The 14,071-nt window shown below is 42.8% G+C and overlaps 1 protein-coding gene across 3 annotated transcripts in view; it reads right to left on the reverse strand.

Annotated features, from left to right (window-relative positions):
- The window catches only part of PDK3 (pyruvate dehydrogenase kinase 3), a 200,194-nt gene that overhangs the window by 15,017 nt on the left and 171,106 nt on the right, over positions 1–14,071 (reverse strand). For all 3 annotated transcript variants that reach the window (XM_063955709.1, XM_063955710.1, XM_063955707.1), the window contains 3 exons: positions 13,787–13,876; positions 13,081–13,158; positions 8,329–8,405 (listed from right to left, as the gene is read on the reverse strand). In XM_063955709.1, coding sequence (XP_063811779.1) covers positions 8,329–8,405; positions 13,081–13,158; positions 13,787–13,876 — 245 coding nt within the window. The remainder of the gene's footprint in view (positions 1–8,328; positions 8,406–13,080; positions 13,159–13,786; positions 13,877–14,071) is intronic.

The raw sequence follows: 14,071 nt of genomic DNA on the forward strand, positions 1-14,071 counted from the left end.
TGCATTTTCTTATCTGGAGATTCCCAAGCTTTTTCACATAACTCATTCAGTTCGTGTGAGGGGGGAAAAGTTACCTCAGGCTTCTTTCCCTTATACATATACACCCTCGTGTCAGGGACAGGGGTTTCCTCTGTGATGTGCAAAATATCCTTTATTGCTATAATCATATATCGAAGGGATTTAGCCAATTTTGGCTGTAACTTTGCATCATCGTAATCGACACTGGAGTCAGAATCCATGTCGGTATCTGTGTCAACAATTTGGGATAGTGGGCGCTTATGAGACCCTGACGGTCCCTGCGACAGAGGGTCAGGCACGGGTTGAAACCCTGACTGTCCCAATGCGTCAGCCTTGTCAAATCTTTTATGCAAGGAATTAACATTATCATTTAAAACCTTCCACATATCCATCCAATCAGGTGTCGACGCCGTCGGCAAAGACACCACATTCATTTGCTCCCGCTCCTCTCCCACATAGCCTTCCTCATCAGACATGTTGACACAAGCGTACCGACACACCACACACACACAGGGAATGTTCTTTCTGAAGACAGTTCCCCCACAAGGCCCTTTGGAGAGACAGAGAGAGAGTATGCCAGCACACACCCCAGCGCTATAATATCCCAGGAATAACACAGTAACTTAATGTTAACCCAGTAGCTGCTGTATGTATAGTTTTTGCGCCTAATTATGTGCCCCTCCCCCTCTCTTTTCAACCCTCTTCTACCGTGTATCAGCAGGGGAGAGTCCGGGAGCTTCCTCTCAGCGGAGCTGTGGAGAAAAAATGGCGCTGGTGAGTGCTGAGGGAGAAGCCCCGCCCCCTCGACGGCAGGCTTCTGTCCCGCTTATACAGTAATTTTGGCGGGGGCTCATACATATATACAGTGCCCAGCTGTATATATGTGTACTTTTGCCAACATGAGGTCCCAAATGCTGCCCAGGGCGCCCCCCCCCCTGCGCCCTGCACCCTTACAGTGACCAGAGTATGTGAGGTGTGTGGAGCAATGGCGCACAGCTCCAGTGCTGTGCGTTACCTCTAGTGAAGATCATGAAGTCTTCTGCCGCCTGTGTAGTCTTCTTTTCTTCTCATACTAACCCGGCTTTTATCTTCCGGCTCTGCGAGGGGGACGGCGGCGCGGCTCTGGGACGGACGGCGAGGGTGAGATCCTGCGTACCAATCCCTCTGGAGCTAATGGTGTCCAGTAGCCTAAGAAGCAGGACCTAGCTTCAGAGAGTAGGGCTGCTTCTCTCCCCTCAGTCCCTCGATGCAGGGAGTCTGTTGCCAGCAGAGCTTCCTGAAAATAAAAAACCTAACAAAATACTTTCTATCAGTAAACTCAGGAGAGCTCACTGAAAAGCACCCAGCTCCTCTGGGCACAGTATCAAACTGAGGTCTGGAGGAGGGGCATAGAGGGAAGAGCCAGTGCACACCAGGAACTAAATTCTTTCTTAAAGTGCCCATGTCTCCTGCGGAGCCCGTCTACCCCATGGTCCTTACGGAGTCCCCAGCATCCTCTAGGACGTTAGAGAAAATATTATTATTATTATATACAAACATACTCTATAGGCTTGATTCAGAGATAGACGTAGCATATACAGCATTTATGTCTTTGGATGCAGCCCATTTTGAAAATGTGCTAATGCTGCAGGAGACGTCTTGTGTAAAGTGATGCACTGCTGTGTCCGAAGATGCAGCATTGGATCACTCTGCATGACCATTGGCCATCTAAGTAACCGTTTTTTCTGTAGGAACATCAATTTCCACCTAGCCTCCTGGGTATGAGAACCACTGCTTTTATATTGATGTTTGTTTGCTATTAAAAAGAATCTTTTATACTTCAACATCTTCTTCACTACATCTTCTTTTGGAGAAAAAATGCGTGGCTGTATTTAAGGATTGGATGAGAATGACCCACCTTACATGCATATGATATATCTACTATTGTGAGTGATTTACGGTAGGGGGCAACCCCGATATCTTTTCCACTTGGTGACGGAGTGATTATCCACAGAACGTCTCGTTCCTATTATTTCCACACCTGTGTAAGTGCTCTTGGAAGGGGGGATTTCCCCCGACACACTGAAACTGTCCTATGGGAATTTTCAATAAGTGGTTTATGATTACCATATTCACGTGATATTTTGTTTTACACTTGTGTAAGTGTTGTGGAAGGGGGATCTCCCCGATATTATTGCATCTCCTTAAGGGGATTTATAGAAAGTGATCTCCAATAATATCTGGAAGTAATACACGAGGATCTTGGTGTATGTTTGTTTTTCTTTTCCATGCATGAAAATACCCTGTGGAAAAATTGGAAGGAGAAATCTCCAGATGCATCCCATTTAAGAAATTAAGGGAAGTTTGTATTTATTTGTGAGCACTTGAGCACAATATTTGGTTTTTTGTCTTCTGTATATTGTTTTGTTTGGAACTGTTGTGATTCCATTACCATCATATTTCTTGAGCTGCACCACACTAGCGCATAGAGACACCTCAATATTTTTTCAAACCTCACATTACTCTGTATGGCCAGGGAATTCACGCGTCACGTCTATATTTTGGGAAAAGCTGCTCCCTTCCTCACCACCAAACGTGGCAGCCTGTCAATCAGGCTGCGCTTTATGGGGGCACTGCATCCGACAACGCAGGACCCAGACTGCACATGCGCAGTAGCGGTCCTCTGCATTTGCACTGCAGGAAACAACGGAGATGTATGTAAGCCATCGGCCTATGGCCATCTCTGAATATGGCCCTCTATACCTTTTACACTATCTAGGTCTGTTTAAACACACAACAATGGCTGGTTGCTTTACAATCAGTTCCGAAGTCATGATCCCTGAGAGGGTTCACGCACATGCACAACAGTTGTTTGTAATGAGCAGACTAATTGCACCGGTTGCTTGCATACAGTGGAAACGGCCATTTTGTGGTTTGGACCAACAAAAGGGAGAGCAGTGATAGAATTTCATTGCTGGTTTCCAGCAAGATGATAGGCTACATTCGTGTGGATATTGCATCCTGTCACAAAATGACGCTGCACAGATGAATAGTTCATTTAATGTGGACTCTTTGACATTAAACGTCTTTATACAATAATATAATATACTGGGAGTAAATAGTGCCACACAACCTAATTATTTCATTAAGCATGTATGTGAGGTAAATGCAACTGCACATGTTAGAGAAAGCATGACATAAAATAAAAATATATAAAAATGATCATGCAACGAACATACAATGTAGGGTATATCTATGTGCATATGCTTTAGGTGTAATGAGAGACACGCTTTCATTATGTGAGCTAATGCTTTTATGCTGTGGTTCCTTGCTATGGGTTGTAATATACTTTTGTTTTCTACCTGAGCATTTGGAGAAAGCCCATTAAGCTGATTATGGTGTATGTGTCGGCAGTGTACGGTGTTGCCTACTTTGCACCAGTAGGGGAAAACCGTTGCTATGTGCTTTTTTGGCACCAACATAATTAAAGCACCGAGCAACAAGACGACTGAACTCAAGTCTTCTTTGAGTCAAAATTACTACTTTCTGCTACTATGATTACTAATTATAAAAGTAAAATAACAAGGTAATAGGCTTAACATCTGAATAAAGTAGCTATTTAAATGCCCAATTATTAATAAAATGGTTGCTCAAGGACTGCATGTAAGAAGGCACCACAATATATTATTGTGGAAACTGCCAATCTTTTCTTATGAAATGAAATGCTTGCTGCTTCACAACACCCAAGAAGCGTTATCCCTTATTATAGCAGTAAATTACGGAGTAACCAGGTTGAACTGTAGCCAAGCTCAGGATAGCGATACCTCTAATTCTGAACAATTATGGCAAGGCATTTTATCCTTAACTGGATTCCAATACACACTGTTATTAATTTGTTTCGGAAAGGATTATGTGACAACTCTAAGGAAACAAGTTTTACTGGCCCACAATGCTTTGCTGCTCCCTCTGGCAGATGTGTAATTAGTGAAAATGAAAGTATATTTATGTGGCATAGTAGTAGAAGTATTTCCAGTTGCCCAGTTTTCTCAGGCCTGGTTTAGCTTTTTATTAATCTACACGTTATGTCTGGGAAGTGACCTCAGCGCACAGGAATTATACCACAATCTGGTTATTTTTTTAAGCCATAAATTTTTTTTATTAGAATAGGATTTACTGTCATTTAATAAATCAGAAACAAGGAACTTTTCTTTTAAAGTTGTTATTTATGTTTTTGAGAACCGCAAAGAGTTTAGACTAGCAATTTACAATTTCCTGTTTTGTTTATGTGTTTTAGAAATCTAGCAGTGAACTCAACAAGCCTGAAAATATGCAGACAACACGTGAGTCTGTGTGATTATGGAAAAGGAATCCATCAATGTGACAGCTAGGTCCACTCTGGTGCATTTCCATATTGAAACGCGTTGAGCCCCTACAAACATCTACTGCGGACTTACCCGAACCAGCACCTACATTTGAAGGACTCCTTTATTCCCGGATCCACCATCCACCTGCAACACTGTGGCAGGGGCCTCTCGCCAGCAGGGACTGCACGGCTTACAAACTGTGGACTGGGTAATATACTCCTGTCTGATGGGTAATATACTGGATTTGTCTGAATGAGTATAATTATCTGCATTCAGTGACTGTCATCAAATCCTTATAGTGGTACCTTTTTATACTCATACAAAGTGCACAAGGAGAACGAACATTGCTATCCTTATTCTCCTCCAATTAGACCAGTCTATGGACTTTATATTCCAGTAAAGAGCTTTTAGATGGATTTTTTAGATGCATGCAGTTTATATGCTTAGCATTGATTTTATCATTAAATGTTAGTTTATACTAACTAAACGGGTGTGGATTATTAGATCTACACTAAAAAGGTCTACAGTCAATAGGTCTACCACTAATGGTAGACATGCATTAGGTTGCCAGGGTCAAAAGATCGACATGGTCAAAATGTCGACAGGCTAGGTAAGACAGTAGGAATTGTCGACAGGGTAAAAAGGTCGTTATGGAAATGGTCAACACAAAAAAGGTAGACACAATTTTGTTTTTGTTTTTTGGGGTGTTTTGTAACATTTCTGCCCAAAACGAGCCCACATTAGTGTACTGCTTCGCTCGCCTTGCTTCGGGCAAGGTGCCTCGCTCGGCTACCGCTGCACTCGGCACAGGTCACTATTCCTAATCATAGTCCACGTGGATGGTAAAGTAGGAAAAAGTTGGAAAAAAAAATTGTTTTGTCGACCTTTTGACCCTGTCAATTTTTTAACCCTCACGACCTGTTGAACTGTCTACCTTTTACATGTCGACCTTTTGACTATGTCAACCATTTGACCCTGTCGACCTAATGCATGTCTACCATTAGTTTCAGACCTATTGACTGTAGACCTTTTTAGTGTAGATCTATAGTCTGGATTCCCACTATTGTATACAGTTTTGATTGACTACTTGTGGTATACCTACCCCTAGCGCTGTTCTCTTTTTCATTTTACATTGTGGTGTTCTAAACTGTAGAAATGCATTGCTTCTAAGTGCACAACATTAACACTCTAGGAGCCACTTGGCCTCTAATCCGTCCTCAGAGTTAGAAACAAAGCCATGGTGGGTCAGTTTAAGATTGACAAATTATATACCAACTAGTAACAAGTATGTCAAAATGAGGTAACAACATAACAGTAATGTAAGCCCCGGTGGCTGTGCATGCCCGATCGGCGTAACACTTGAATTGCTCCTTCGGGCGCCATATAACCGATGTGGTGGTTATGAAATAACTTCAGTAGTTTATAACGCTGTCACTTTAAGGCAGCAAAGCTCACAGTATGTTTTAGTAAGCATCCAACCTGTAGCTCAAGTGGGAAGCTGGCTGAGTGTGAGTGGAGAAGATGAGTCTGTATCAGAGACTGGGTCTCAGTGTTCAGCAGTTCATACTGCAGACATCAGTCTATACCAGGGGTGGGGAATAAGCAGTACTCCAGCTGCTGTTTACTGTAATTCCACACCCCAGCACGCCCCGTCACAGGGGCTAATTCAGACCTGATCGCTAGGCTGCATTTTCGTACAGTGGGCGATCAGGTCTAAACTGTGCATGCACTGCAATGCGCAGGCGCGTCGCACGAGTACAAAGCGGATCGCCGCTCAGCAATGGGTTTGTGCGAAGGATTCATTCGCACGGGCATTCACAAGCAGATTGACAGGAAGAAGCCGTTTGTGGGTGTCAACTGACCGTTTTCTGGGAGTGTTTTGGGAAAACGCAGGCGTGTCCAAGCGTTTGCAGGGAGGGTTCCTGACATCAATTCCGGTCCCGGACAGGCTGAAGTGTTTGCAGCAGTTGAGTAAGTCCTGGGCTACTCAGAGACTGCACAAAATCTATTTGTACAGCTCTGCTACACATGCCTTCACACAATTACAAAGCGAAAATACACTCCCCTATGGGCGGCGACTATGCCATAGCAGGACTGCAAAAAAAAACCTTGGTGAGCGAACAAGTGTGAATTAGCCCCACAGTTTTAACATTCCCTCCCTAGCAAAACTATTGCAGGGTATGCTGGGATGTGTAGTCCTCACAGCACCTGGAGAGCCGCTTATTGCTCACCCCTGGTCTATACCATCTAGTGAGAAGCGGATAGCTTATTTGCTTCTAGGACTGTTCTCCCTAAGCTTTGGGCTCCATTTTCAAGCAGCTGATAGGTAAGAACTTGGTTAGATATCTATAGTACTGCACCGCCCTCCCGTGGTGATGCAGCAGCTGATAGGTAAGAACTTGGTTAGATATCTATAGTACTGCACCGCCCTCCCGTGGTGATGCAGCAGCTGATAGGTAAGAACTTGGTTAGATATCTATAGTACTGCACCGCCCTCCCGTGGTGATGCAGCAGCTGATAGGTAAGAACTTGGTTAGATATCTATAGTACTGCACCACCCTCCTGTGGTGATGCAGCAGCTGATAGGTAAGAACTTGGTTAGATATCTATAGTACTGCACCGCCCTCCTGTGGTGATGCAGCAGCTGATAGGTAAGAACTTGGTTAGATATCTATAGTACTGCACCGCTCTCCCGTGGTGATGCAGCAGCTGATAGGTAAGAACTTGGTTAGATATCTATAGTACTGCACCGCCCTCCTGTGGTGATGCAGCAGCTGAGAGGTAAGAACTTGGGGCTAGATGTATTAACCTGGATAAGGCATAAGGAAGTGATAAACCAGTGATAAATGCAAGGTGATAAATGTACCAGCCAATCAGCTCCAATATGTAAATTAACAGTTAGGAGTTGATTGGCTGGTGCGTTTATCACCTTGCATTTATCACTGGTTTATCACTTCCTTATGCCTTCTCCAGGTTAATACATCTACCCCTGTGTTAAATATCGATAGTATTTCACCGCCCTCATGTGGTGATGCATAATATGATCTCCAGCAGCCGAAGGTGACTATTACAACGGTGTGTAAAACAAAGATCAAGCAACTACCCAAGTGTGCTTATGTGGTTTTTGCTGTTTGGATTTATCCACTGGGACATACACAAAAGTTATCAGGGTCCATGAATAATAATAACAAGCTAATTGCTAACTACTAACAGCTTCTACTAATACATTGTGGAACTCTGTGTGAACTAGACTTAACTGCAATTTGTATTAAAAAATAAAAAACTTGCCTGCCAAATCATTAATGGATTATATACAGAATTGATTTCTACATATGGACTGGTACTAACAACATTGACATAATTATTTCCTTCATTACTGCCCTACTTAAGTCTATATGGGTGCTATATATGCCATTCTCCATTGTAATTGAATCACCAGCCATGTGTAATGCAGTTATAGCCTATTTTAATTGTGTTCTTAAATTGTGTTATTAAATGGTTATCTGTATCCAGCACTTCTTTGTTGTATTGTTGGCAGATAAAACATTGTAATCTTACATCGACCTCTCCATCTGGTAGCAGGAAAGTACTGACATCCAATACATACACGTTTCATATACACAATCTATAAAAGGAGATTCGTCCTAATTCATAGGGTTTGTGAAACACACAGGGCATTTTACAACTGTCTACAAAAAAAACAAAAAAACACACATTTTATTTTCACCAACTTCATCAAATAAACCAGCTGCTATTATTGGATGGAGCATACAGTTAAGAAATACAGTTTTATAAAGGAAAGGGGTGGGTTCAAAAATCCATGGCCACACTTAAGGAACATTGTAGGATTTGGACATAAACTAGTGCCTGAATATTATCTCATGAGCAAGTTTATTATACTGTAACTTTTGATATGCACATGCTTTAACCAAATAATCATGAAAATTGTGTATTGCTGCAAACCTACCTTAAACAATTCAAACAGCATGTGAAATAGATGAGAGGGCACATAGACCACCTGGAGGGGTTTACCTGGATATTTTGCTGCAAAACAGAACAATACAAAATTGTGGCATGATGAAGTCAATATCAACCTGTAGTGCAGTGCTCATATACTAGCCTCTGTTCTAAAAGTATGCTAAGAATAACAATAAATGACCACACACACACACACACATATATAATTTAATGCCAATAAGTTGCTCTCGAGTGGCAAGAGTAACAATGCAACTGTGTGCGGACTACTTGGCCATCTCTTGGAGATCATTAGGTGGTCCCGGCAGCCGGGAACCTGTCGGTTATTATACCGACATCGGGATCCAGGTCATTAGAATGCCGGCAGGGTGGGTGAGTGCAACGAAGCCCCGGGTTTGCTGCGCTCGCCATGCTGCAGGTTCTATTCTCACTCTATGGGTGTCGTGGACACCCACAGAGGGGGAATCACCTGCCTCGCCAGTATTCCGACGGTGGTATAGTGCCCCAGGCGAGATCCCGTCGTCAGTATTGTGACAGCCTGTATCCCGTCCATCGGTACGCTGACCGCATACCATCTGGTGGGGATAATGAATTCTCATTCTCCACTTTTAGGGGTATATTTACTAGAGTGCAGGTTTTTAGAAGTGGAGATATTGCCCATAGCAACCAGATTCTACTTATTTAGCTAGCTCCTTCTAAAAGAAAATAGCTAGAATCTGATTGGTTGTTATGAGCAAAATCTACACTTCTAAAAACCCACACTTTAGTAAATATACTCCATAGCGCAAGAAAAAAATGATGTGGACATCCATCTCTTTAACATGCATTTGGGGAATAACACATACAGTACAATGGGCCTGATTCAGACTTGTAAGCTAACCCGATGGTTTGCGTACAAGTCAGATGGTGGGACACTGCGCATGTGCACAATGGGTCCTGCATCCTCGCACGCAGTGTCACTGTCCCCTAAGCCCCAACCCGATTGACAGGCTGAGGGAGTTTGGGGGTGGGAAAACGGCAGCAACCGGGTCCGTTCCTCAAAATGTAGGTGTGTCGCCTTTTGTGGGAGTGCCAAAGTGCCAAAGTCAGTATCTACAGACCTGAGATGGAAATCTGAGTCTCAGATGACAGATGGTCCCGCAGACTGATCCGTCTTGAGACGCAACAGCAGATCACGGAAGCAGGCAGGAGGCGTCTATTTACACCAGACCCCTCCTGCTGCAAGAGCATATTAGCTGTATGGTATTGCACAGCCACTGCCCTGCGGCTGTGTAATATAATATAACTCTGAATCAGGCACTATCTCATCAGATGCAGTGGCAATTTGTTAACTGCTGTAAGCAGGTACAGTACATGAGACAATATTTTATTTAGCTAGTTTGTCATATATTTATTATTTGATATAAAAGATTTCCAGACGTCTTCTATATATACGTAAATCTCAAATTCCATTTATTTTATGAAATGCAGTTTTACAAGTTCATTAAATATAATGTAGCTTAATATACTAATATGTAAATGTAGCAAATCATTTTTCAAGCAGTCTTTATTCTCTATGTATTTACAGATGTTATATGTTCCTCTAAGCAGTGGCAGGGAGAATATTTGTAGTACGCCAGGTCTGTACTGAAGTTTATGTTGAAAGTGTGGGCACAAAAGTATTCCCCAGTTTTGTTGCATGAAGTATTTTATTTGTGTTACAGTGTCGGAGCTTTCAGAAACGTTCCCATTCAAACACATCATCATCCTATTTTCTTACTAATGTATTATTCATATCATAGAAAATATTATCTTTATTATTTCATTCATGTTGGCATAATTAAGTCTAGATACAAACTATACTGTAAATGTTGCAAAGATTTCAGAGTTGTAATGTGCTCTTGAGTACGCTAGCACTATATAAGTACATGTAATAAACTGGTCCCCTCCAATAACCTTTTCATCTCCAACTCCCTACTTCTACTAGCCATTACAAAAACCTGGATTTCCCCCTCTGACACCACTTCTCCAGCTGCTCTCTCTGCTGGGGTCCTCATATTCTCACCCCCCACCCCGGCCCAGGGGTTACCATGGTGGCGGTGTTTTTGTCCTTCAATCGTCCGGTTACTCTTACCAACCTACAGTATAACCCCAAAACCTTCTCTAAATTCTCTACACTTGAGGTCCATGCTATACGTCTCTTCCCCATCCCCTGGCATTCCCTACAAATTCCTTGACCACTTTGCTTCCTGGCTCCCTCTTCAAACAAATCGCCTACATCGCTCAGTGTGTACGAGCGTCACTGCAAACTTTCGCAGCTGCAAGCAACAGGGGCTAGGTTCGATGTGTTGCACATCAAAGCTAGTGATATAGCTAGTGACCTTGTTTATACTAATGAAGGAACATGATCATTCCATCCTTCAATAAACTCATTCCAGTGTGTATACTCAATCTGGGTTCAATGGCATTCATTCCAATTTCTAAACGAATGCCCGTCATACCAGTGAGTACCCAGCTTTATGTGATTCCAACTTCCCAACCAGTATCACCACAGAATCCTTTGCCTGTAAACTCCTTAACCTCACATCATTGCTTGGTTTCTCCCAGTGGACCTCCTCACCCTCCCATGTAAGTGGGCACTCATCTGGTCTTCACTCACCCAGGGCTGGATTAAGCCGGGGCTGGGGCACTTAAGACAGGGGGGCCCTGGTGGAGGGGGAGGGTGTATATTAGATTGTGCATACCTCTCAATATGACCCATTCTGGGAGAGACAAAATGCTCTCCTACCTGGACTTCCCTTTTAATATATGACTGGCATCACGTGTTGAACTATTTCATTAATAAAAAAGGTATTTCAACAAAAATGATTACAATCATAAATTAAGAGGGAAGTCTAGTTATGTTAGTGTGCCTGGGCTGGGGGGCCCCTTGACAGAGGGGGACCCGGGGTACAGTATGCCCTGCATCCCCCCCTTAATCTGGCTATGCACATCACCTGCTCTCTTTTAACTTATCCCTCTCTGCTCTTCTCCATCTCTACATCCTAAGGCTATAATCATTAAGCGTAACATTGAGGCTATCTACACCATTTCCTTATACTCCCGGTTCTACTCACTTCTTTCTCTTATTCTCTCTCCTACCCTGAACAAGCCACTTCCCTATACATTCCCTATACAATGACTCCCTTACTTCTGCTCTTGACTCTGTTGCTCTATTGATCACTAGTCACCTTTGCAGATCAACACCTTACCCTGGTATTCCAAATACAGATGTTTACAAACCGCCGAGCGTCAGTGGAGGAAATCACACTCTAATGAAGACTTACTCCATTTCAAATGTATGCACTCATCCTACAGTGCTGCCCTTTCCCTCTCTAAACAGTCATATTTCAAGAACATCCTCTCCTCCAGTCTTCAAACCCCTGTCGTCTCTTTACCACTGGCAACTCCCTCCTCTGTCCACCACCGCCTTGACTCCCCTCTTCACTCTGTGCCCATGACTTTGCCACCTACTTCACATCCAAAAGTGACTCCATACGTCAGGTCATCACATCCCAACAGACCCTCTGCAACCCGCACCCTCCTTACCCTGGCCACCCCATCCCATCTATCTTCCCAACTCTGACTTCTTTTTCCCCTACGTTACCTCTCTCCTTCTGCCTGTTCCCATCTTGCCCACCTCCACAATCTCTCATTCTCATGAGGCGCTGTTCCCTCTTAAAAACCCCATTCTTAAAAACCTACCCTTGATCCTAACACTCTCTCCAACTACTGACCCATCTCTCTCCTTCCATTTGCCTCCAAACTCCTTGAGAAGATTGTCAACAACCGCCTTACCACCTTTCTTCCCTCTGACTCGCTGCTTGACCCATTTCACTCTGGCTATCATTCTCTCCACTCCACTGAAACGGCCCTCCCAAAAGTCTTCAATTACTTTAATGCTCTCAAATCCAAGGGCCAGAATACTCTCTGCTTATTCTACTTGACCTCTCAGCTGCTTTTGACACTGTGGACCACCCTTTCCTGCAAATCCTTCACTCCATTGGTCTGCATGATACTGCCCTCTCCTAGCAGTCCTCCTACCTCTCTGACTGCTCCTTCTCTGTCTCCTCTCATGACTTCACCTCCCCAGCACTTCCTGTACGAGTAGTTGTCCCCCAAGGTTCTGTTCTTGGACCTCACATTTCTCTCTCTATACATCCTCTTTAGATTAACTCATTCGGTCTTTTGACTTCCAATATATTTCTATGCTGATGACACTCAAATCTACTTTTCCACCTCTGACCTCTGCCCCACTCTCCTCACTCGTATCTCCAACTGTCTTTCTGCTATCTCTTCATTTATGTCCCAGTGCTTTCTTAAACTTATCATGTCTAAGACTGAGCTGATCATCTTCCCTCCCTCCCGCACAACCTCATCACCCACAATTTCATTATCTATTTCCTCTAGCTCCCAAGTACGCTCTAGCAGTCTTGACATCTCTATCTAAAAAATATTTCTAGGATCAGATCCTTTCTCACCCTGGATGCTACTAAGTCCCTCATTCACTCACTAGTCATCTACAGATTGGACTACTGTAATCTCCTATCTGGCCTCCCTGACTCCTGTTCTCTCCACTCCAATATATCCTGAATGCCGTACTACATCCATCTTCCCTCTCTTACAGAATCCAGTTCAAGCTTCTCATACTCACTTATACATAAATTAAAAAAATGTTTAATTCAATTTAAAAATTCACAAAACAAAGTTATGAAGAGTACTTTACCATTGAACTCTTCAATGTGCAACTCCGGAGCAGCCAAGTAATATTGCTCACACAGCATTTTTGCAGTTTCATAGGCATCTGTCAAGAAAAAATAAGCATTGGTGCAGCCCTGTAGTAAAGGGACATATGTATGGAATGGATCTGAAACATGTTGTGTATTCAGTGCAAATGCCTTCATTATACCAAAAGACTAAAACAAAACAGTATTTTTATTTTAATGCCTGGGTCGGGGCATTGGGGAAATCCAACATATTGGAAATCCTTGGTTCACCAATTCTGAGCAAAAATGATTGAAATCGCAAATTGTGGATTTTTAACATGCAGGATTTTGCCGATTGGCATTGGCAATCATTAATGTCCGGTTTTGATCAACGAATGGATCAGCGTTGGCCGAAAGGGGAATTGCATCTCTGATGTATGACTTGCATAAGATAATTAAAAAAAAAAAAATCTTCATGGAAATGTCTTCCACCCTTCAAATCTCTATGATATCCACACCCAGTAAACATTGATCCAAAAAGTATTCATTGTCTGTAGTTATAATATCAATAAAAATGCTACCGATGCGTGTGTTCAGCTAATTTGATTATGAAGTGTGAAATATCTTTGTATCTTTCTGAGTATATAGATGTGAAAACTCAACTCATTTATTGCACAAGTATAAATAGCTGTGACGTGATAACCATAAGCAATATGGAACTCTTACCTTTTACCACTTCCGGCACATTGCAGGAAGGGTCAATGCTGCCTATATGTTTGGGATGTGCAGGGTTTATGTCTCCACCAAACAGAAGAGCTTAAATATGAAACAGATAAAATACATCAAACATAAAATTGCTGGCAAAAAGGCTGAAACAAGAAATAAAGAAAACAGCTGTGTACACAACAGCAGCTGAGGTTTCATATATCACTTTTCATCTGGAGAAGACACACGACAAATGCGCAGAGAGAGTGACAGAATGGGTAACCCTAGAAAAGTTTAGTTCTGACC

Source organism: Pseudophryne corroboree, chromosome 2, assembly GCF_028390025.1.
Source record: "Pseudophryne corroboree isolate aPseCor3 chromosome 2, aPseCor3.hap2, whole genome shotgun sequence".
Classification (NCBI taxonomy): Eukaryota; Metazoa; Chordata; class Amphibia; order Anura; family Myobatrachidae; genus Pseudophryne; species Pseudophryne corroboree.